Genomic DNA, 22,500 nt, shown 5'->3' with positions numbered 1-22,500 from the left:
TTCTCCGTCTCTGCATTCCTCTCCATCTCTGTGTTCCTCTCTGTGTTCCTCTCTGTCTCTGTGTTCCTCTCTGTCTCTGTGTTCCTCTCCGTCTCTGTGTTCCTCTCCGTCTCTGTGTTCCTCTCCATCTCTGTGTTCCTCTCCGTCTCTGCATTCTTCTCTGTCTCTGCGTTCCTCTCTGTCTCTGCATTCTTCTCTGTCTCTGTGTTCCTCCCCGTCTCTGTCTCTGCATTCTTCTCTGTCTCTGTGTTCCTCTCTGTCCCTGCATTCTTCTCTGTCTCTGCGTTCCTCTCCGTCTCTGTGTTCCTCTCCGTCTCTGTCTCTGCATTCTTCTCTGTCTCTGTGTTCCTCCCCGTCTCTGTCTCTGCATTCTTCTCTGTCTCTGTGTTCCTCTCTGTCCCTGCATTCTTCTCTGTCTCTGCGTTCCTCTCCGTCTCTGTGTTCCTCTCCGTCTCTGTCCCTGCATTCTTCTCTGTCTCTGCGTTCCTCTCCTTTCATTACCACACCGCTGTGTCTCTGTTCAAGCGTCACCACCACACAAAAGAGATGACAGAGAAATCCAGACCTGAACTGAGCTCTCTCCTTCTCTCTCTCGCTCTCTCCTTCTCTCTCTCACTCTCTCGCTCTCTCCTTCTCTCTCACTCTCTCGCTCTCTCCTTCTCTCTCTCACTCTCTCCTTCTCTCTCTCGCTCTCTCCTTCTCTCTTTCGCTCTCTCACTCTCTCGCTCTCTCCTTCTCTCTTTCGCTCTCTCGCTCTCTCCTTCTCTCTCTCACTCTCTCGCTCTCTCCTTCTCTCTCTCGCTCTCTCGCTCTCTCCTTCTCTCACCCTTTCTCCATTCTCTCTCCCTTTTTCAGCAGATGGATAGAATGCACTTTTTAACCCAACCATGGAAGGAAGGGTCCTCTGATGTGGAAGTCAGAGCAGAATGGGGCGGAGAGGTGCTGCTGCTATTGGACACTCACTGTTTGCATTTGTCAGGATACGGGAAGCAGAGAAGGACAGAGTGTGTGTGTGTGTGTGTGTGTGTGTATGAGTGTATGTATGCGTATATGTGTGTGTGTGTATGAGTGTTTGTGTGTGTATGTGTGTGTGTGTATAGGTGTGTGTATGTGTGTGTATGAGTGTGTGTGTATGAGTATTTATGTGTGTGTGTGTGTGTGTGTGTGTATAAGTGTGTGCGTGTGCATGTGTATAGGTGTGTGTGTGTATGTGAGTGTGTAATTGAGTGTGTATGTGTGTTTAGGTGTATGTATATGTGTGTGTGTTTTAAGAGAGTGTGTGTGTGTGTGTGTGTATGTGAGGGTGTAATTGAGTATGTATGTGTGTTTAGGTGTATGTATATGTGTGTGTGTAATTGAGTGTATGAGTGTTTAGGTGTATGTATATGTGTGTGTGTTTTAAGAGAGTGTGTGTGTGTGTGTGTGCATGTGTATAGGTGTGTGTGTGTAATTGAGTGTGTATGTGTGGTTAGGTGTATGTATATGTGCGTGTGTAATTGAGTGTATGTGTGTTTCGGTGTATGTATATGTGAGTGTGTAATTGAGTGTGTATGTGTGTTTAGGTGTATGTATATATGTGTGTGTGTGTGTGTTTAGGTGTATGTATATGTGTAATTGAGTGTATGTGTGTTTAGGTGTATGTATATGTGAGTGTGTAACTGAGTGTGTATGTGTGTTTAGGTGTATGTATATACACTAATATATTACCTTTTCAAACTCTACCTTAGTCCTCCCTCCTGACTTCCCCTGCCCCTCCTTTCTGATATCCCTATCCTTGTCTAACCCCCCCCAAAAAAAAAAAAAAACTTCTGATGACAACTATGTTTAGAACAGCATTTCCTGTGTATTTTGCTAGTTTCTGGATGTGATGCTCTGACTTATGGTACTTGTAAATCGCTTTGGATTAAAAGCGTCTGCCAAATGACTAAAATGTAAATGTAATGTAATGTATATGTGTGTGTGTGTGTATGTATATGTGTGTGTGTGTGTGTCTGTGTGTTTAGGTGTATGTATGTGTGTGTGTGTGTGTGTGTGTGTGTGTGTGTGTGTGTGTTTGTACCATCTGTGCTCTCAGGTACATCTGCGCCTGGCTGGCAGTGAGGGCGGGGCTGGAGGCGTTTCCCAGGAGCACGGCCTGCTGGGTAATCCCTGCGGGGGCGGAGCTTACGCTCTGAGCACGACTGATCAGCTGAGCGGCCGCAGGAGAGGTGGCCAGATTAATCTGAGTGAGAGTGAGAGTGAGAGTGAGAGAGGGAGAGGGAGAGGGAGAGGGAGAGGGAGAGAGGGAGAGAGGGAGAGAGGGAGAGAGACGGGGGGAGAGAGACGGGGAGAGAGACGGGGGGGGGTAGAGGGGGAGAGAGAGGAAAAAAAGGTTGTCTACAGAGGAGCATTACATTATTGTCATTTAGCTGACAGAAAACACTGACATCCGAACTAGGGTAACTAGTGTGCTGTAGAGATCAATAATCTTTGGGAATTATGGGAATTATATGCACACACAAACACACTCTTATCCAGAGCAACAGACAAAACTAAAGAACATCAGTTCTCCCGAATAGAAAAGTGTGGTATCACCTGAAGGCACATACAGTGGTGTGAAAAAGTGTTTGCCCCCCTTCCTGATTTCTTTTTTTTTTTTTTTTTTTTTTTTTTTTGCATGTTTGTCACACTTAAATGTTTCAGATCAAACAAATTTAAATATTAGACAAAGACAACACAAGTAAACACAAAATGCAGTTTTTAAATGAAGGTTTTTATTATTAAGGGAGAAAAAAAAATTCAAACCTACATGGCCCTGTGTGAAAAAGTGATTGCCCCCTAAACCTAATAACTGGTTGGGCCACCCTTAGCAGCAACAACTGCAATCAAGTGTTTGCGATAACTTGCAATGAGTCTCTTACAGCGCTGTGGAGGAATTTTGGCCCACTCATCTTTGCAGAATTGTTGTAATTCAGCTACATTGGAGGGTTTTCGAGCCGCCTTTTTAAGGTCATGCCACAGCATCTCAATAGGATTCAGGTCAGGACTTTGACTAGGCCACTCCAAAGTCTTCATTTTGCTTTTTCTTCAGCCATTCAGAGGTGGACTTGCTGGTGTGTTTTGGATCATTGTCCTGCTGCAGAACCCAAGTTCGTTTCAGCTTGAGGTCACGAACAGATGGCCGGACATTCTTCAGGATTTTTTGGTAGACAGCAGAATTCATGGTTCCATTTATCACAGCAATCTTCCAGGTCCTGAAGCAGCAAAACAGCCCCAGACCATCACACTACCACCACCATATTTTACTGTTGGTATGATGTTCTTTTTCTGAAATGCGGTGTTACTTTTACGCCAGATGTAATGGGACACACACCTTCCAAAAAGTTCAACTTTTGTCTCGTCAGACCACAGAGTATTTTCCCAAAAGTCTTTGGGAACATTTGGTCGGCCGGCCACTCCTGGGAAGGTTCACCTCTGTTCCATGTTTTCGCCATTTGTGGATAATGGCTCTCACTGTGGTTCGCTGGAGTCCCAAAGCTTTAGAAATGGTTTTATAACCTTTTCCAGACTGATAGATCTCAATTACTTTCTTTCTCATTTGTTTCTGAATTTCTTTAGATCTCGGCATGATGTCTAGCTTTTGAGGATCATTTGGTCTACTTCACTTTGTCAGGCAGGTCCTATTTAAGTGATTTCTTGATTGAGAACAGGTGTGGCAGTAATCAGGCCTGGGTGTGGCTAGAGAAATTGAACTCAAAACCACAGTGAAGTTATGTTTTAACGGGGGGGGGGGGCAATCAATTTTTCACACAGGGCCATGTAGGTTTGGATTTTTTTTCTCCCTTAATAATAAAAACCTTCATTTAAAAACTGCATTTTGTGTTTACTTGTGTTGTAAACTCACTTTTTCACAGCACTGTAACAGGTAATAACGTTAATAGTGTAGTATAGTTAATAGTGTATAGTTATAACAGCTCCTGGCTGAGACTCACAGTGGTCTGAGTGGCAGAGCCTGTTTGCTGGGCTGAGCTTCCATTCTGGGCTGAGTTCTGCCGCCCCGCCACGAGACTGGCCTGGGGGGGGAGAGAGAGAGAGGGAGAGAGGGAGGGTGGGAGGGTGAGAGAGAGAGAGGGAGAGGGAGAGGAAGGGAGGGAGGGAGGGAGAGAGAGAGAGGGAGGGAGAGAGAGGGGGAGGGAGAGAGGGAGAGAGAGGGAGAGGAAGGGAGGGAGAGAGAGAGGGAGGGAGGGAGAGAGGGAGAGAGGGAGGGAGGGAGGAGATGGAGCGGTCAGTCAAACACACAAATCGTCAATCCCTGTCCCCACCTAAAGGAGGCGCTCAGACTTAGGGGCGAGAACCTCCGTCGATATTTTAAAGAAAAGAAAGAAAAGGGTCACACTTTACAATCAGGCTCATAGATTGGCAATAACTAATGTAGTTAACATGAATGAATGATGGACAAATACATTAACAGAGCTGTACAGATGAACTTCTCAGTAGTAGTTAGTTAACTACAGGACATCAGCTCATGGCAATTCAGGGAACCTCGCTGTGCCCTTTACAATAAAGGGTACAGCGAGCCGTACCCCAGATGAACCGATGACCTAAACTCACTGCAAAATCAGTAGATCTGCACGTTTTAAGTCTTTTATGTTCTTTGCCTTTTTATTTCCAGTGTATTCTGCGTGTTGGGCCCCTCCCCTGGGGGCCTGGGGGAGACCTGCGGGCAGCGATTCCCGCCGTGTTCACGGAGAGGACCTGAGTGAAGCCATGCCCACACAACGCCACACTCTACCCGTGACATCAGCGCCAGGAACACATTACATCATTCTTCTGGCACAATGGTTTGTATTTACATTATTTAATTATGCTTTATATACATTTCTGACGGGTCAAAATTCAGTTGGGGGAGGGGGGGGGGGGTTACGGTCTTTGTACTACTGCTTGTAGTGCTCACTGAGTGTATATGGTTACTATGGTTACTGTGTTAAAAGAACTAGCAGGAAATGTTGAACAGGTTTTTTTTGCTGTTGGAGAGAAACATTGACCAGCGCACAGCTGGTACATCACACCCTTTAGAGAATGTGCAGAAGACCATTAAAGAACACTGCTCTCCTCCTCCATCACCAGCTCTGTGCTCTCCTCCTCCATCACCAGCTCTGTGCTCTCCTCCTCCATCACCAGCTCTGTGCTCTCCTCCTCCATCACCAGCTCTGTGCTCTCCTCCTCCATCACCAGCTCTGTGCTCTCCTCCTCCATCACAAGCTCTGTGCTCTCCTCTATCATCACCAGCTCTGTGCTCTCCTCTATCATCACCAGCTCTGTGCTCTCCACCTCCATCACCAGCTCTGTGCTCTCCTCCTCCATCACCAGCTCTGTGCTCTCCTCCTCTATCATCACCAGCTCTGTGCTCTCCACCTCCATCACCAGCTCTGTGCTCTCCTCCTCCATCACCAGCTCTGTGCTCTCCTCCTCTATCATCTCCAGCTCTGTGCTCTCCTCTATCATCTCCTGGGCTCTCCCCCAGGACACAGGGCTCTCCCCCAGGAGCACAGGGCTCTCCCCCAGGAGCACAGGGCTCTCCCCCAGGACACAGGGCTCTCCCCGCAGGACACAGGGCTCTCCCCCAGGAGCACAGGGCCATTCCTCCTCTCTGGCTGTGTGGCAGCTGAATGGTCACTATATACATTTCCCACCGAGCGTTCTGCGTTCCTTGTTTAACCTGTTTACTGAGTCTGAAAATGCTGATGGCTGGGGTTTTTTATTTCTATTTTTCTTAGGATTTTTAATCACATCGTTTGTTAATCAGCTCCCAGAGCATGTTGATGATTCAGAAAGAAGCTTCCTGCATGACAAAGCACAGCACAAAGCCCTTCGTTTATTATCTCCCAGAATCCATTGCTTCTTGGGGGGGGCGGGGTCATTTCAACTTGGACAACGAAAAATGATCAAATTTTAGAAGCTTCTCCTCGTACAACGACTTCTACTTCTTTGAAGGTTGCGTGCAAAATGTTAAATCCCTGACATCTGACACAGGCAGAATTTAATCCGGAAAGTGTCTGACAGGTGGGCGGAACGTAACTCAGAGGTTCCCGAAGTTAAAAGAGACGCCGTTCCTGTGGGGTCGAGGTCAGACGCTTTGTCAAAGATCGGGTGACATAAAAGAGGAAAGGTACTCCAGGAAAATGTCAGGACAGAGTCGTGCGCGTTAGTTCAGCACAACCCCGAATCCTCACGAAGACTGAGTTACAGCCAGACTGCTTGGCACACACAGGATGGGGGGACATGTGGAGGACAGGGCTGACATCTCTAAATTAATAATCAATTAATCAACTGAGCAAAGGATCAGTTCTGTAAACGCACATGCAAGAGCAGATACATGATCTAAGGAAAGAAAGTATGTGCAAGCCTCCCTGTTCATACACACAAATTCATTTATATATATCTACTGTGTATATGTTTTTAATCAATAATATGTCTACATTTATGTGTACACGTGCATCTGTGTGTGTGTGTGTGTGTGTGTCTGCCAGTGTGTGTCCTTGCATGTGTGTGTGTGTGTCTGTGTGTGTCTGCACAAGTGTGTGTGTCTGCATGTGTCTGTGCATGTGTGTGTGTCTGTGTGTCTGTGTGTGTGTGTCTGCCTGCGGTTGTGTGTCTGTGTGTGTCTGCAAGTGTCTGTGCATATCTGCGTAAGTCTGTGCATGTCTGTGCGTGTCTGTGCGTGTCTGTGTGTGTCTGCGCATGTCTGTGTGTGTCTGCGCATGTGTGTGTGTCTGTGTGTCTGTGTGTGTCTGCATGTGTGTGTCTGCGTGTGTCTGTGTGTGTCTGTGTGTGTCTGCGTGTGTCTGCGCGTGTGTGTGTCTGCGCGTGTCTGCGCGTGTCTGCGCGTGTTTGCGCGTGTCTGCGCGTGTCTGCGCGTCTGCGTGCGTCTGCGCGTCTGCGCGTCTGTGTGTGTCTGTGTGTGTCTGTGTGTGTCTGCGTGTGTCTGTGCGCGTCTGCGTGTGTCTGTGTGTGTCTGTGTGTGTCTGCGTGTGTCTGTGTGTCTGTGTGTCTGTGTGTCTGTGTGTCTGCGCGTGTCTGCGCGTGTCTGCGCGTGTCTGCGCGTGTCTGCGCGTGTCTGCGCGTGTCTGCGTGTGTCTGCGCGTGTCTGCGCGTGTCTGCGCGTGTCTGCGCGTGTCTGCGTGTCTGCGTGTGTCTGCGTGTCTGCGCGTGTCTGCGCGTCTGCGTGTGTCTGCGCGTCTGCGCGTGTCTGCGCGTGTCTGCGCGTGTCTGCGTGTGTCTGCGTGTGTCTGCGTGTGTCTGCGTGTGTCTGCGCGCGTCTGCGTGTGTCTGCGCGTCTGCGCGTGTCTGCGTGTCTGCGCAGTGCCCTCACCTGCTGCACGGCGGCCAGGCCCTGCAGCTGGGCGGTGCTGAGCTGCTGCTGCTGCAGCGCTGCGGTCTGCAGCATGAGGTGCTGTTGCTGCGCTGCGTACATCTGCTGCAGGTACTGAGCCGCTGTACTGGGCTGTCTGTGCAGGGCCTGCTGGATCACCTGAGAACACACACACACACACACACGGTAAATACACACACACACACACACACACACGGTAAATACACACACACACACACATACAGTAAATACACACACACACACACACATACAGTAAATACACACACACACACACACACACACACGGTAAATACACACACACACACACATACAGTAAATACACACACACACACACACATACAGTAAATACACACACACACACACACACATATACAAATACACATACACACATAAATACACATACATATGTGACCTGCTCTATCAGAATATGTCATTTTGACCCTAAAAGAGGAAAATTGAAGCTTTGTAACAATACCAAAGTTATCGCTCTACTCCAGATATCAAGTGAGTTGTGTCCCATTGCATTTTGAGTACCCCCAAACCATGTTTTTGAGAAAAACTGATTCAATGTTTCATCCCAAGGTAGTTAAGTGAAGCTGGTAGGAGACTACCGACATTGGGCTAATGAAACTCTGGGGCTATACCTTGTCATCGTATGTATAAACCCTTTAAAACTATATTTTCACTCTTGATATTAAGACATCCAAACCTTGAAAGCAAATTCATCAACATGTAGCCACAAATGCAGCTGATGTGGTTGAATGCAGCTGCCCCCCCCCCCCCCCCCCGACATAAGGCCACATTCCCCCCCTTTCTCCCCAAACCTTGGGGGGCAGCCCTGGACCCCCCCCCCCCCCTCAAAACAACCCCCACCCCCATTCACCACCGGCCCACAATAGAGTCTGGAATGCACAGAGCCCCCCACCCCACACACACACACATCCTACACACACACCCCCACCCCACGCACACACACACACGCACTCACACCCCACACACACCCCCAAACCTGAGCACTGTCATGTATTATTGTTATGAGGTGAGAGGGCAGATTCTCGAAGGTGAACTCTAACCTCTGACCTTAAAAACAGCAAGACATATTTATGTGTGTGTGTGTGCGTGTGTCCGTGTGTGTGTGTGTGTGTGTGTGTGTGTGTGTGTGTGTGTGTGTGTGTGTGCATGTGTGTGTGAGAGAGACACATTGTCAAGGAATTTCTATGTTTTTAATTATGGGATTTAAAAAAAACAAAGCCCAGTATGTTATGCTTTCTGGATGGAGCCAAAAAGCCAATGTGTGTGTGATGCAGACTGCCTTACTCTGCAGAGAGACAGCTCTCCTCTACTATACTGACAGAGGCTGACTGAGCTGCACCAATCACAGCACATACAGAACCTATTCAAATAAATAACGGTTTTGCTTCCCGTCAGGGTTTGGTTCTTTGGGTCAGGGTATCCTTCCGGAAGACCCGACTGACCCTGAAAATCTGCAAACCAAAACAATATCATCTCCAAATTAAATATCGATGCGCTGAAATGTATATCCTACACTGTGACTCACAGGCACCACGAATCTAACTTTACTCCATCAGAACCCCTCCACCCAGCCAGACTCCATCAGAACCCCTCCACCCACCCAGACCCCCTCACACACAGACCCTCCACCCAGACCCTCACACAGCCTCTCCACCTAGACCCTCACACAGACCCCCTCCACCCAGACCCTCACACAGACCCCCTCCACCCAGACCCTTACACAGACCCCCTCCACCCAGACCCTCACACAGACCCCCTCCACCCAGACCCTCACACAGACCCCCTCCACCCAGACCCTCACACAGACCCCCTCCACCCAGACCCTCACACAAGCCTCTCCACCCAGACCCTCACACAAGCCTCTCCACCCAGCGAGGAACTCAGCTGCCCCCTCCTCATATCCATTCTTTATAAAATACTAATAGAGTTTACAGCTCAACCTTTCCGCTCAGCCGTCACCAGAATGCAGATATCTCCCAGTAGTTTCCCCTACTACATTACTCTACATTACATTACATTACATTACAGCTGTTTGACAGACACTCTTATCTGTATGAGAAAGTGCATACCCGTAACCAGGGACAGGTTTCGCTGAAAGACCCTAGAGGGGAAGTACAGTTCCAAGTGCTTGGAATGACCTCAATGATGAGAAGTTACTCTGATGAGATGAAAGTAGCAATAGAACCATCTCCATTCTGCCATGGGCCAGTGTGTAATGAAGAGAACATCGGACGGATCAGAGTGAAAAGAGAATATCATGGCAGACCTTAAAGGGCTGGAGGTGCGCAGGAGATCCAGGCCCTGAGTGTTGCAGGACTGCCTCGCCCTGAGTGGGTAAAATCCTTAAATCCGGTAAATCCGTGGTTCCCTGCCCTCCTGTCTCTGGGTTATGCCAACAGCATGCGTGTTTCCCACAGCACCGCCCAAAATGTGTTTCCAGAAAAAGAGCCTTCTGATTCCCTGAAAAAAGGGCCTTCCGATTCCCTGGAAAAAGGGCCTTCTGATTCCCTGGAAAAAGGGCCTTCTGATTCCCTGGAAAAAGAGCCTTCTCATTCCCTGGAATTTCAGCCTCTGGAGCCAGCCACCAAATGCAGAATAGGTGTTCTTTCCTCTCAGCCAATGGCAGCGCTCCAAGGCTGCACGGCTCCGCCCACTCCTCCCTAAAGAGGCGGGGTGTCTGCCAGAGAGATGTCTCTATTTTCTATTTGACAGGCAGCCTCTGTGCGGTTACCAGGCAACGGGGGGGGAAGAGGGTTGACCTGTGACCCCTCAAGGGGCTTGAGGTGCATGGACACCCCCCCCCCGAACCCCATTTCTCCCTGACACCTCCATTCTGAGTGTCTCTTGGAGTCCGACGCTGACGGGGGCAGAATTCTGCTCAAAGAACCATACTGACCCTCCGACGTCTGAGTGACAGGTCCTGTCACTGTGATGTCATCATTAGAACCATGCAGTGCAAGTATGCGCTAAAGGTATGCGCTACATGCATCTCAGGAAAACACAAGAGGCCACAGCAGATTCTCCCTTTCACAGTTTATGGGTATGTGTCTGTATGAACTCTTAACTCGTTCCTCAGTCCATACAACAGTCCACGCTGAAATCTCCTGTTGTTTCCTCCAGAGGTCGTTTCCTCTTTGGCAGCGCTTGCGCGTGCGTTCCTGGCGGTTCAGCGGTGCCTCGGGCGGCTAAAGGACCGCTTCCCCTCCGCTCTCTGAGAGCCATTAACGGGTGACGGGGATAAATGAGCTGACAGGAGGGGGGTCAGAGGTCAGGTGGGTATTTGATGACTCGGAGAGAGGACAGTGGAGAGTGAAGACTCTGGCCAAAAGGCTCCCTCTGTGTCAGCAGCGCAATGAGTCTGTACAAATCAGTCCGTGCGCGTATCCGCAATCACATACATCTGTGCAAGCTAAAATAAAACCTTAATCTTAATCGTCTGCCATGGATAACTGTTCATCATTTTCAGAGGTGTACTTTAGTGGTTCACTTAACATTTGGCTCTTTTATTTGAAACTTCAGTTGAATGTATTAAGCTTCAGATGAAGAAATCGGGATGATTCATAATTATTATAATCTAACTGGCTAAGATGGTGAGCACATTTCTGCAGTCTGTCTGGGACCCCCGTTTCCCTGTAATGGCGAGTGAATGCCCTGCCGTCAGATTTTATCCTGATGGAACTCAAGGTCTGACGCCAAAATCCTCCTATGTTATTCTACGCATGTATAAGTTTGTGTGAATGCTTCGAATACTGGGCATGGAACACACGTTTCAATCTGACTTTGCAGTAACTGCGGCCTGCCAATAGGTGGCAGTAGAACATCGTCAATGTTTAGTGTACTGTTTTTGGATTAGAAATAAAATAAGTGGTCAACCATTCTCAGGGCTTGTGTGGCATTTCTTTTGTTTTCGTCTCTGTAGTTTTCTACAAAGGCAGCAGCTCAGGAGCTGTTTTGCTTCTGTCCTTTTTCACGCTGGATGGCTCTCCCATATACCCCGCCTCTGCTGAGTGCTTGAAGCTGAGCCGTGGTGGGTTCGGTTAGCGCAGGGAAACAAAGATCTGAGCCATAGCCTCTGAGTTCTGCTGCCTCTCTCTCTTCTGCCTGATCGTCCATAGTCCAGTAATGCCACTGATTGGGCAGAGATTACTCTCACATGAGTTACGTTCAGCCCTGACAAACAAAACACAGCAAAGCGTTTATTTAAACCGAAACGGGGGCTGCTGCAAACCGTGGGCTTGCTCCTATAGCGTCTGAGAAGGCGTTCTCTGGCCTTTAAAGCAGAGGGACTATGTAATTATTGATTTGGGCTACACCCCCGACACACCCCCCCAAACGGGAGCAAATATAGCCTTCCTCAAAGCCTGCTGAAAAATGTTGCACATCGTTGGTAGGGGGCATATCGTGCAGCTGCGCTTTATCTGTGAGCACTCGGAGCTGCACTTCCCTCCAGAGTTTTCAGCGCCCTTGTCCCTGGTTTTGATCTGCACTTTACTGTACATCGCGCTGGATAAGAGCGTCTACTAAATGGCTATAATATAAAGTAATGTAATTAATGAAGGACACGCACTGTGAAAAGTATGTTGCACCTTGGCCGAAATTAAATTGACCAGTAGATGGTGCTATTGAAGCACAAATGCAAAACTCAGCGGCCTTTTGTCTTGACACAAATTGCTGATTAATCCCGTGATTAAGAAGCATAATAGTGACTCTATTGCAGCAAAATAGGGTTAAGCTACTCACGGGGAGAATATTACCAAACATTAAATGATATTGTTTCATTTTAAAACATTTAAAAATCAACGGGGTGTCGGAGTGTCGGAAGAGCGGTGCTTGTTGCGGTGCGGTGCTCGTTCCTGGGGGGGGCGTGGCGCACCTGCACGGTCTGCCGATCGGGGATCCCACTGTAGACGGATATCTGTGGTACGGTGGGCCTGGCGGTGCTGGTGCTGGTGCTGGGGTTGGTGGTGGGGTTGGGGTTGGGGTTGGTCATGGCGGTGGGGTTGGCGTTGGGGTTGGTCATGGCGTTGGGGTTGGTGGTGGTGTTGGGGTTTCCGGGGCCCATGCCGCCGGCTCCGCAGGACGCTGAGCCCTGCTCACTCTCCATCGCGACCCTCTATCCTCGGCCACGGCCTCTGTCTGGGCAGGTGCTCTCCAAAAACCTACGGGGGGGATAAAGAGAGTCAGGACTGCCCCAGTGCCACACAGGGGATTGCCCCGTCTGCAGGGGCATTCTCTGGTAGGGGGGGAAATTCACAAGCTGCTGTTATATTTAGTTCAGTTTAGTTTGTGAGTTGAGTCAAATTGAAACCAGGATGATACACATGAATGAACATCACTGTAAATGTACTAGCTTTAAGCTGTAGTCCCTGGGCAAGGTGTCAAATGCGAGGGGAAACAATCACATTAAAAACAGACAATGTTAGTAAGTTCATTACAAAGACAAGTACATACAGCACAGTGAGAACACAGTAAAATAAACACAGCTATGTCTCAATACATAGCATTACATTACATTATTGGCATTTGGCAGATGCTCTGTATAATATTGTTCCTGGGATGATAATATTTACCGCACATCCACAGACCAATGCCCCCCCCTCTCGGGTCTGGGACAGCGTACCCCCTCCCCCCCCCCCCCCCCCCCCCCGCCCGACTGTGGTCCTGGCTCTCAGAGATCGCCCTGGGACAGACAGGCAGGTGCGCATTCTACACGGGCACACACTGGACACCTTGGCAGCCATTTTGAGTCTAATTCTGTCTGTCCTGCCAGGTCTTTGTCATGGGCCTCAGGATCAGCCTCTTTTGTATGAATTTATCTGTAGGTTTTCCTTCCTCTCCCAATCCTGCGGGGTCACGGTGATTAATTAGGGGGTTCCCAGCGCAGATTCTCCAGGACCGGTGCGGTAAACGCCCCAGTGTCATCCCACCCCCTGACCCCTGACCCCTGACCTCTGCACCGCCATCTCAGACGGGCTCAGGAGGTGAAAGGTCACGGACTCGGGTTGCTAACAAATTGCCCACGCAGAAGTCATTTGGCGAAACCCAATACAAGCGGATCTGTAGGCCTGAGCCCCTCAGCTGTCTCTCTGTAATGAAACAGACAGGAGAAGCAGAACGCCACTTTCACCAGTGCTGAAAACACCCTCCCTGTCTTCTTCTGTGGTAATCAATCAAAAACAGTTAGATTAAAAGTCCATGACTGCACCCCCCGAAACCGGATTGGTGCCCGCGTTTTTGTGCTCTCCTTCAAAGGCCGAAAGATCAGTTTGCATTTGCAGAATCCTCAAAGACCTGACCGTGCTCTGATGTGAAACATTTTTAACGAACCATGTGTGCCTCTTTCGTTACTGTCATGGCAACGCACTCCCTCGTTTGAGAGATCGGGATAGAGGGCACAGTACTCTGTCTGCTTTGGGCAGGCGGGACAAATCCACAGCTTTGAGCCTTTGGTCACGTTTAGGGTTTGTAACACAAACAATCACAATGGCCATGAATTACATTTGCCATATTTTGCTATTGAATACCATAGTATACATCAACATTATATTGCATTACATTACAGACATTTGGCAGACACTCTCACCCAGAGCAACATACAACAAAGTAGGGGGGGGAGCAGAATCTGTGCCTGTACCTGCTTTCAGATTTAAAAATACCTGATTTTCCAGCCTAAATGTACATTCGACTCAGAGACATCCTGTATCCAGACATCCTACCTCTCCCAGAAGGTCGGGGAGTCTCCCAGAAATTCTAACTTGCTCCCTGACACCCGCAAGTCAGCAAAAATCCCCCATAAATCAGCGATCTGCACCACACGCAGAAGTGAAGTTTAGAAACGTGCAATATTCTGTAGTGTCTACTGTTTTAGTGGTTGAACAGTTACTGATCGAGATACTGCCCATGTGTAAAATCCAGCTATGACCATCTTGAAATTACCAGCCAACAGCTGTTTAAAAAACCTTGTTTGAGCTTTTCTTGGTTGTTTCTAACAACAACCTGCTAGACCCCCATCAGTCTGGCTTCAGATTGGACCACTCGACAGAGACCGCGCTCCTCTCCGTCAGTGAATCACTCCCTGCCGCATGAGCAGCCTCCCTCTCCTCTGTCCTCATTCTTCTAGATCTCTCTGCTGCCTTCGACACCATGGATCACTCCATCCTCCTGTCCGCCCTGTCAGCAACGGGCATCTGTGGCACAGCCCTGGACTGGATTGAGTCCTACCTCTCTGGTCGCTCCTTGCAGGTTGCCTGGGCTGGTAAGGTATCGACACCTCGGCCCCTTGCCACAGGAGTTCCCCAGGGCTCAGTCCTAGGCCCGCTTCTTTTTTCTCTTTACAGTCGTTCCCTTGGCCCTGTGATCACTGCACATGGGCTATCCTACCACTGCTATGCGGACGATACCCAACTCTTCATCTCGTTCCCACCATCTGATACACAGGTTTCAGCCCGTATGTCTGCTAGCCTGAGTGACATCCAGAGCTGGATGGACAACCACCATCTAAAGCTCAACCCAGGTAAGACTGAAATTATATTCATCCCTGCTAATACCTCTCCCCATATGGCTCTCTCCATTTCCCTTGGGGATACCACACTCATGCCATCACCCAATGCAAGGAACCTCGGCGTGGTGATGGACAGCAGACTGTCCCTCTCCAAGAACATTGCGGCGGTGACCCGGTCATGCAGGTTCTTCCTATACAACATACGGACAATCCGCCCCTTTCTCACCCCCTACTCGACCCAGCTCCTGGTCCAAGCGATGGTTCTGTCCCACCTGGACTACTGCAATTCCCTCTTGGCTGGCCTCCCAGCGTCCGCCATCAGACCCCTCCAACTTATCCAGAATGCAGCAGCTCGTCTGGTCTTCAACCTTCCCAAATACTCACACGTCACCCCCCTGCTTACTTCCCTCCACTGGCTGCCTGTCATGGCTCGCATCAAATTCAAAACATTGGTGCTAGCCTTCCAAGCAGTTAAGGGGTCTTCCCCAGCTTACCTCCAAAAAATCATCAGACCCTACACCCCTGCCAGACCTCTTCGTTCAGCCTCCACAGGCCGCTTGGCACCTCCCCCTCTCCGAAATTCCACCTCACGCTCACGACTACTGTCTGTTCTGGCTCCACGGTGGTGGAATGAACTCCCCGTTGAGGTCAGAACTGTAGAATCTCTCCCCACCTTCAAGCACAAACTGAAGACGCACCTCTTCAAGCAACACCTCTCCCCGTCCCTCCCTACCTCCCTGTGAACCTTAATTGTTGTCTTTCTGTGATTTACTTTGTGTATCGGTATTTTTAGTTGGCTAGGTAAGCAGTGTTTGGATAGTTAAGTTTGGTCACTTTTGCTTTGTTGTTTGTTTCTTTGTTTATTTGTTACACTGTTACAAAAAAAAAAATTCTAATCGGCCCTGGTCCTTATCTTTGTTGTACAGGTAGGGTAGCAGTTGAAATTGTACTTCCCTCTAGGGTCTTTCAGCGCACTTATCCCTGGTTATGGGTATGCACTTTGTTGTACGTCGCTCTGGATAAGAGCGTCTGCCAAATGCCATTAATGTAATGTCATGGAATGGTTGGTTAAACGCACTGATTGGTTAAACGCACCTTGTTTTCTGAGGCCTGATTGGCCACAGATAGAGAGGAAACCACAGAAAGCACACATAAACGTGGACCTGGCCCGGCGGAGAACTCCAGAGCTCAGTGCTGCTTAGACAGAGCAAGTCTGGTTTCTGAGGCTCAAGACCAAAGCAGAAACAGAAGAGATATGATGTGCACATGACTGAAACAGATCTTTTTGGGGGGGATTTTGGGGGGGGATTTTTGAAGGGTGGGGAGTGTATTTGACTGACCTCAAATGAGGAGGGGGATGTCAAATGAGGATGTGCCCCTCTGTGTAAAAGGATATTGGTTGGGCTAAATTGAGAGTAATTTGATCGACATACTGGTACGCGATCATGTAAAATCTAAGTTCAAATAACGTCCCAGGAACTGGATTACTGTACTGCTGTGACTTCAAACTGTTTCAGTTTGTCTTTAAACAGGGCAGCCACCCCCCCCTCGAGACAACACTTTGACCAGAAGTGTTTCTCAGTCCCAGCCAAACTGACTCGGTGCGCTCTAACGCAGTGACAACAGCGGTGGTGTGAACTGGGGCAAATGGGAGGGAAGGTGTGGATGTTATTTCAGTGACCCGCTCTCCAGCTCCTGGACATCACAGGACTGCACAGCAGGAGAGACATGGGGAACACCACAGAGAGGGCCTCCAGCCATGAAGAACACCACAGAGAGGGCCTCCAGCCATGGAGAACAGCACAGAGAGGGCCTCCAGCCATGGAGAACACCACAGAGAGGGCCTCCAGCCATGGAGAACAGCAGAGAGAGGGCCTCCAGCCATGGAGAACACCACAGACAGGGCCTTGAGCCATGGGGAACACCACAGAGAGGGCCTCCAGCCATGGGGAACACCACAGAGAGGGCCTCCAGCCATGGAGAACACCACACAGAGGGCCTCCAGCCATGGAGAACAGCACAGAGAGGGCCTTGAGCCATGGGGAACACCACAGAGAGGGCCTCCAGCCATGGGGAACACCACAGAGAGGGCCTTGAGTGAGCAGAATGCCGTAGGACCCCAGGTACGATCACTGATGAAGAACCAACCTTATTTCAGTGAGCTGTGCTCCTGAAGCCTTATTTCAGTGAGCTGCGCTCCTGAAGGTAACCGCAGAACGAGCCGATCTGATCTCACGGTCACTCAGTCTCACCTGCAGCCGAGGCACTGAGTTCAGACTGAGGGGTGTCTTGGTGCCACACTGGCCATTGATCGCCTGAATTCAGTCATTACATTACATTATTGGCATTTGGCAGACGCTCTTATCCAGAGTGACGTACAGTTGATTAGACTAAGCAGGAGACAATCCTCCCCTGGAGTAGTGCAGGGCTAAGCTCAAGGGCCCAACAGCTGTGCGGATCTTATTGTGGCTACACCGGGATTAGAACCACCGACATTGGGGGGGGTCCCAGTCATTTACCTTAACCACTATGCTACAGGCCACCCAGTCAACATTCCAGGCCAGTCAATATTCCTCCTTACCTTTGAACCAAATGCAAGAGTTAAGGAACTGGACAAACTGTATTTGTATTTGTATAATGTTTAATTGTTAGCCAAAAGTTAAGGACACACTTGCCAGCTCTGCTGTGGTGTGTGAAGTAAAGGAGAGGGCTGTCATGTGCAGCTATCTGACGTCTGATCACACACAGCCAGGAGTGCTACCTCTGTGGTTGAGGAGAGAAGCCCCTTCCATTAAAAACTCTTGGGCAGTGAATATTTACTTATTTAAACATGTATTTAAGCAAGTAAATTACCTGAAATACCTCAATTCTTATTATTTGCAATTATAGCTTGAAATGTTTTGGGGCAGATCGCCGAGTGTTCCTTGTGTCTTTCTTTCCAAACACGGTTTTTGAAAATCTACCTTTAATCTGCATCGCTGCTGTTCACTTGCACAGCCAGATGGGGACATATTCCCAAAGCACAAATGTGGATTAAAAGCTCCCTGACAGACAGACTCTAATCCAAACCCTGCGCTCAGATTTCCATCTTATCTGGACCTCCGTGGCTTTCAGTTACCAGCAGTGATTGTTACATGAGCATTGAAATGTTCAGTTCAATTTCAGCTTTATTTGTGTTGCGCTTTTTACAGGAGACGCTTTGCAGAGAATCAGAACAGCAAACACCAGGCCTGAAACCCGCAGGTACAGCGGGTTCTGACCTCGCACGCTAAAGGGGTGAGCACCGCCCGGTTCTGGGGCAGTAATGAGACCGTGAGTGGGCCGGTTCTGGGGCAGTAATGGGAGCGTGAGTGGGCCTGTTCTGGGGCAGTAATGGGAGCGTGAGTGGGCCGGTTCTGGGGCAGTAATAAGACCGTGAGTGGGCCGGTTCTGGGGCAGTAATGAGACCGTGAGTGGGCCAGTTCTGGGGCAGTAATGAGACCGTGAGTGGGCCGGTTCTGGGGCAGTAATGGGAGCGTGAGTGGGCCTGTTCTGGGGCAGTAATGAGAGCGTGAGTGGGCCAGTTCTGGGGCAGTAATAAGACCGTGAGTGGGCCGGTTCTGGGGCAGTAATGAGACCGTGAGTGGGCCAGTTCTGGGGCAGTAATGAGACCGTGAGTGGGCCTGTTCTGGGGCAGTAATGGGAGCGTGAGTGGGCCAGTTCTGGGGCAGTAATAAGACCGTGAGTGGGCCAGTTCTGGGGCAGTAATAAGACTGTGAGTGGGCCTGTTCTGGGGCAGTAATGAGAGCGTGAGTGGGCCGGTTCTGGGGCAGTAATGAGACCGTGAGTGGGCCAGTTCTGGGGCAGTAATGAGACCGTGAGTGGGCCAGTTCTGGGGCAGTAATGAGACCGTGAGTGGGCCAGTTCTGGGGCAGTAATGAGACCGTGAGTGGGCCGGTTCTGGGGCAGTAATGAGACCGTGAGAGGGCCTGTTCTGGGGCAGTAATGAGAGCGTGAGTGGGCCAGTTCTGGGGCAGTAATGAGACCGTGAGTGGGCCTGTCGCAGTCATTCAGCCCAGCTGGGACGGTGTCAGAGAGCGTTAACTCTGCGCTGCGTGATTCTCTGCAGGACTCAGCCAGGCTCCAGTCCGGCCTATCAGGACTCAGCCAGGCTCCCGTCCGGCCTATCAGGACTCAGCCAGGCTCCAGTCCGGCCTATCAGGACTCAGCCAGGCTTCCGTCCGGCCTATCAGGACTCAGCCAGGCTCCAGTCCGGCCTATCAGGACTCAGTCAGGCTCCCGTCTGGCCTATCAGGACTCAGCCAGGCTCCAGTCCGGCCTATCAGGACTCAGCCAGGCTCCTGTCCAGCCTATCAGGTGTAATCACAAGCACCGGCCTGTGCTAGTTTCTCCTCGTGCTGTTTTCCACCGCCAGGTCTAAGCTGATGTGAAAAACATGTTGACAGTTTATGCCCTACACAGGCAGGCATCCTCAAAAACCAGCCCACGGACCTCGGTCACGAAAATCAGCACCTGGAATCACCACCAGACTGGGCAAATGGCACAACTGCGCAGGAATTACACAAAGTAAACTCTGGACATTTGTGATTCCCACACGGAGACCCCAGGTCTCACCCCCCCCCCCCGTGTGCGTATACAGCTGCCACATCCTCCTCATCCCTTGCCGGAAGGTTCCAGGAGCGCTGGGACCACATGACTGATACGCAGTACCCTCCTGCTCTCTATATCCTTTGAAATTGTACCCCTTACATTACATTAAATTACATTAATGGCATTTGGGAGATGCTCTTATCCAGAGCGACGTACAGTTGATTAGACTAAGCAGGAGACAATCCTCCCCTGGAGCAATGCAGGGTTAAGGGCCTTGCTCAAGGGCCCAACAGCTGTGCATATTGTGGCGACACTGGGATTAGAACCACCGACCTTGTGGGTCCCAGTCATTTACCTTAACCACTGCGCTACAGGCCACTACAGGTACCCCTTGCCAGCAATATGTAATTAATGTGTACCTTTTTTGCTTGGAAAATGTACTCATTTGTACCCAAAGAGAACATTACTGTACTTTAAGGGAACATTTGGGAAATGTGGAGAACGGAAATGTACCTCTGCTGTCACTTAATTTCCGAGAGTGCATGCTGGGAACAGCACACACAACAACCCGGGTGCTGATTGGTCGATACCTTCTAACTACGCTCCCTTCAACTATAAAATATCTACCAATTACCACTGCCGTTTCTACTGTAGGTTTATTGTTTCCAACGGAGTCCGTGATTGGAGGAGCTCCTTTGTGGGTCCTGTGCTGAAGGGAAGACGGGTTGTTTATGTTGTTATTTTTACCGCCCTCACTGTGGAGAGGGATACATTCTGCAGCGGGGTGAAGTCACAGGGAGATTGTCTATCCTTGACAGATCAGAAGATACCTGCAGGATCCAGGTGTACTGCTTTCATTGTCTTTTTTAGGCGTCGCAGTAAAAACAAGAAACTCGTAAGATTGTGAATTCAGGACCCAAGATGCCTTGAACAGACAAATACATACTGTGGTTTTCAGCCCCAAACTCACCAAAGGAACAATTTATTATCTGAAATATTATATTTTAACTTCAGTTTCTACTCCTGACAGGGAATTTTATGGGTTTTTACTGCATGGAAGTGGATCAGCATTACAAACATAGAAGTGCCACATACAAATGCCAGAAAATAATTCAAATCATTTTGACAAAAAGACCCCCAAAAAAATACACTAGTTTCTATACACACTCCAACCCCTTTGAGTTTCTCACAGAAACTTTGCTCCACTTCACCCTTTGATAGAATCCGCTATAGAAGGTAGATTACTCATATAAAATATACCTGTATATGGATGTAATACACATCATAACGGCATGCAGAGCCCTGACTACGTCCGTCTGACAAAATGAATTAGTCCAGCCATTATGCATACTATAATAGTATACACATATCAATAACTCGGGACATAGTACGTAACCACTTGCTGACAAACACCATTACAGTACTTTGCACACCATCACAACATGCTGACATCACAGAACATGCTGACATCACAGAACATGTACCACAGTGCATTGCAGGGTTAGTTTAATGACCACATGGCACATTTAGCACATCTAACTGTTATTTAATAAGGACATTTTTGTTCGTTGTATACAGCCCATAAGTACATAATTACAGTGTACTTCTGTATTTTCTTGTGATGATGTAATGATATCACTCATCTCTTTTAATCTGTCCAGGGACAGGGGATAAAAACGAACTCGGTAGCTAACGTACCTGAGTGTAAAAACCGAAAAGCTTGACGTGTGTCTTGCCCGTTAAATAATGTGCATAAATAAATAACAGACGAATAAACGGGTGATGTACTCACTGAGGCTAGACGGAGGCCTTCTCTCCGATGGAGGGGTGAAATCTCTCTCAATTCAATTCAAATAAGCTTTATTGCCATGGTAAACGTACACTGACATTGCCAAAGCATTCATTCATTCTCTCTCTGTCTCTCCATGACAAACTCTCTACCTCTCTCTCCCTCACACACACACACACACACACACACACTCCCTCGGTCTCTCTCCCTCACTCTCTGTCTCTCAGGAAACGTGTGCTCTAACGTTTGAAGGCGTCTCCTCGTTCTGTTCCTGGTGCCTCGACTCCGCCCCCTACACCAGACCAGGGGGCAGTGGTGCTCGGCACGCAAACACACTTCAAAGGCCCCCCCCCCTCCAGATTCTTCCCTGGGGGGGGGGGCTAGTCCAAACCACATTGATCCACCCGTCATTTTAGCAGCTACACCAACAGACCTGCCCCCACGAGCCTGCCAAATAGGGCTCTCATGAGAACCAACTGTGGTGTGAAGGGAGGGTACACCTGCCACATAGTGCCCTGAACACACACTGAACCAGAGTACAATGAAGCACACACATCTCTTTCCCTCTCCCCTCTCTCGTGTTCCCTTATTTGCTCTTTCCTCTGTTGCGCTCTCTTCCTCCCTCTCTCTATTTCCCCCTCTTTCCTTGCCTGTTTTTCCTTCTCCCTCCATCCCTCTCTCCCTCCCTTTCTCCTCCTCCCTGTCTCTCTTTCATTCTCTCACTAGTTCTCCCTTCTTCTCCCTATTGCTCTGCTTTCCAGAGCTTCTCTCCATTCTTTCAGAGATCAGAGATTCCCTCTCTCCACACCCCCCCCCCCCCCCCCATCCCATTATCTCACTCAATTGGCCACTTCCCGTCTCTGAGGCACCACCCTGCTTCCGTTCAACACAGCCCCCCCCCCCCCCCCCCCCCACACACACACACACACACTCTCCCAACACCGACCCACATGTCTCTGTCCACTACAGACATTACACCTCTGATAAATAGAAGATGAGTACTTGGTTAGACCTGATACCACATGATGTGCAAGCGTCCAAGAAAATCTGTTGATTATGAAAATCTATCCGTACATTAGTTACCATAATTATTACCTGCAACACATATATTATTGTAGTAACCTTGTTTCCCTGATCTGTAATGCTCCATTATAACTATGGACCACTTTCGTAATGGTGAAAACGTCCCCTTCAGCAGCTCAAACACAGGCAGGC

General features: G+C 49.2%; 1 protein-coding gene across 1 annotated transcript in view; it reads right to left on the bottom strand.

Annotated features, from left to right (window-relative positions):
• The window catches only part of LOC133139351 (polyhomeotic-like protein 2), a 57,974-nt gene that overhangs the window by 19,125 nt on the left and 16,349 nt on the right, over positions 1–22,500 (bottom strand). Inside the window, exons 2-5 of the mRNA XM_061258820.1 lie at positions 12,279–12,564; positions 7,352–7,510; positions 3,972–4,052; positions 2,060–2,221 (exon numbers count right to left, since the gene is read on the bottom strand). Coding sequence (XP_061114804.1) covers positions 2,060–2,221; positions 3,972–4,052; positions 7,352–7,510; positions 12,279–12,509 — 633 coding nt within the window. The 5' untranslated portion in view covers positions 12,510–12,564. The remainder of the gene's footprint in view (positions 1–2,059; positions 2,222–3,971; positions 4,053–7,351; positions 7,511–12,278; positions 12,565–22,500) is intronic.

This window comes from Conger conger, chromosome 10, assembly GCF_963514075.1.
Source record: "Conger conger chromosome 10, fConCon1.1, whole genome shotgun sequence".
NCBI lineage: Eukaryota > Metazoa > Chordata > Actinopteri > Anguilliformes > Congridae > Conger > Conger conger.
The sequence above is the reverse complement of the archived record's forward strand: the minus strand, read 5'-3'. Positions and strand labels throughout refer to the sequence as shown.